Source organism: Arachis hypogaea, chromosome 20 (genome assembly GCF_003086295.3).
Source record: "Arachis hypogaea cultivar Tifrunner chromosome 20, arahy.Tifrunner.gnm2.J5K5, whole genome shotgun sequence".
Lineage (NCBI taxonomy): Eukaryota > Viridiplantae > Streptophyta > Magnoliopsida > Fabales > Fabaceae > Arachis > Arachis hypogaea.
The window spans coordinates 69,745,501-69,747,616 of NC_092055.1; the positions used below are offsets into that span (position 1 = coordinate 69,745,501).

At 41.0% G+C, this 2,116-nt stretch overlaps 1 protein-coding gene across 1 annotated transcript; it reads left to right on the forward strand.

Moving 5' to 3' along the window:
- The first annotated feature begins 350 nt into the window (after positions 1 to 350).
- LOC112785926 (uncharacterized) lies at positions 351 to 1,562 on the forward strand. Its single transcript, XM_025829350.1, has one exon. The coding sequence runs from the start codon at positions 351 to 353 to the stop codon at positions 1,560 to 1,562; it is 1,212 nt and encodes a 403-aa protein (XP_025685135.1).
- Positions 1,563 to 2,116: the final 554 nt, after the last annotated feature.

Genomic DNA, 2,116 nt, shown 5'->3' on the forward strand with positions numbered 1-2,116 from the left:
AATCTCAAGGCCAAAACAATTACTCTCATGGTAATAGTTCCAATCAAGGGTGGATGGAAAATGGTTAAGGGAACAACCACAATCAAAGATGGAACCAAGGCAACTCATCCTCTCATTATCACAACAACGCCAACCAAAACCACCATGACCAACCATACCAACACTCACAACAAAACCAACAATAACCATAGATACCAAATGCCTCATCAAAGACAACAAACCTATCAACCCTCTTCTTCTCCCACCAACCAAGGTGATGACTCTAACCGTGCACTCTACCATGAGTAAGAGAGACTTAGGGCTATGATGGAGAAACAGGAAGAGAACAATAGGATGAACAAGTTAGCACTATGAGTGCTCAAATGTCCTCCATAGCCGATATTCTCTCAAGGTTGGTCCTACCCCCTACCAACAATACCAACACCAACCAAGCCTCTAGCTCATCCAACCTTCCTTCTCAACCTCTCTCAAACCCAAAGGATAGCATCAATGCAATTACCTTGAGGAGTGGTACAACGGTTGAGGAAGTTGAACCCAAGCCTATCATGTTGGCAGATGATATTCCTAATGTAGAAGTTGGTAAAACAATGGAGATAGATGAAGATGAAAAGGAGGAAGAAGTTGTAAATGAAGAAGAAGAGCAATTGAGGGCCAAGGAACCGAAGCGGAAAAGCAACTTAGAGGAACAAATCCCTATACCTTTCCTTACGTTAGCCAAGAAGGCCAAGAAGCATGAGGAGCTTGATCCCAACATAGTGAAAATCTTCAAGAATGTGGAGATAAATATTCCACTCTTTGATGCCATACATCAAGTTCCGAAATATGCTAAGTTTCTTAAGGATGTGTGCACTCATAAAGATAAGATTGGTGGACTAGGGATGAATCTATTAGGAAATTCTGTTTCTTCTGTGATGGATAATTTTCTCGAAAAATATAGTGATCCCGGTCCTTGCTTAGTATCTTGTATGATTGGTGAGATTCAACTTAAGGATTGTATGTACGACCTAGGGTCGTGTGTGAGCATTATGCCACTCTCAATTTATGAGAAGTTGAACCTTGCACCGTTGAAGCGATCTGGGGCTAGGTTTGTGCTTGCGGACAAGAGTATAATTTTAGTTGTGGGTATTACCGAGAATGTATTGGTGAAAATTCAGGACTTAATCTTTCCGGTGGATTTCCATATCCTAGAGACACCTCCCATTGATTTGGATAGGCCATCCTCCATCTTACTTGGGAAGCCATTCTTGAAGACATCCCGGTTTAAATTAGATACATTTTCGGGGGATTATTTATGTGAGGCCAAAGGGAAGGTGGTGAAGTTCAAATTGGAGGAAACCATGAGGCAACCTCTAGAGGTACATTCAATTTTTGGTTGTGACATTGTTGAAGATGATGTGATTGAAGAACAATTTGGGAGTGATGATGAGATAAGTGTCAGTAGGAATTTGGGTATAAGAGGAGTTAGCAAGGAAAAGGGGAAGGATCCACGACTTCCATATCCTCAAGTAAATAGGGCACCAAATCATGGTGCAATTGACAAGTGGAAGCATCTCCCCTTGTAGGACACTCTTACCAGGGCCAACAGGAAGGACAAGATGGATGTCCTTGAGGATGTTTCAAAAAGATGATCTGAAGCTCATGACCATCTAACTTAAGGACGTTAAAGAAAAGTGCTAGGTGGGAGATACCCCCCCATGGTATGATCCTCCTTGTATATAGTTTCTTGCATGTAGTTTTAGAGTCTTTGTTTGATTTTGTGATTGTTATATTTTGTTGAGTTGTTTAATTGTGCTTGATTTTGTTTGATTTTGTTGTGCTTGTTAGTGTATTCATGAGGATTTCATTGATTTTGGTATTGATTAAATTGGCAATTTTGAAGAAAAATGCTTGATTTTGAGTTTTGCCTGAAATTCTAAGCGTTTTTTGAAGTGTCTACCTTGAAGGAATAACAAGATTGCACTATAACTGTCTCCCTCATGTTGTTTAAAAAAAAAAAGGTCATCCCACGCGTGAGCGTGGGCGACGCGCACGCGTCATTTGCTGAGTTCGCAACTCCTGGTACGAAAACCAAAGAGTTGCGCGACTTTTGTGCTACTTTTGTGCGAGGAGCACAATC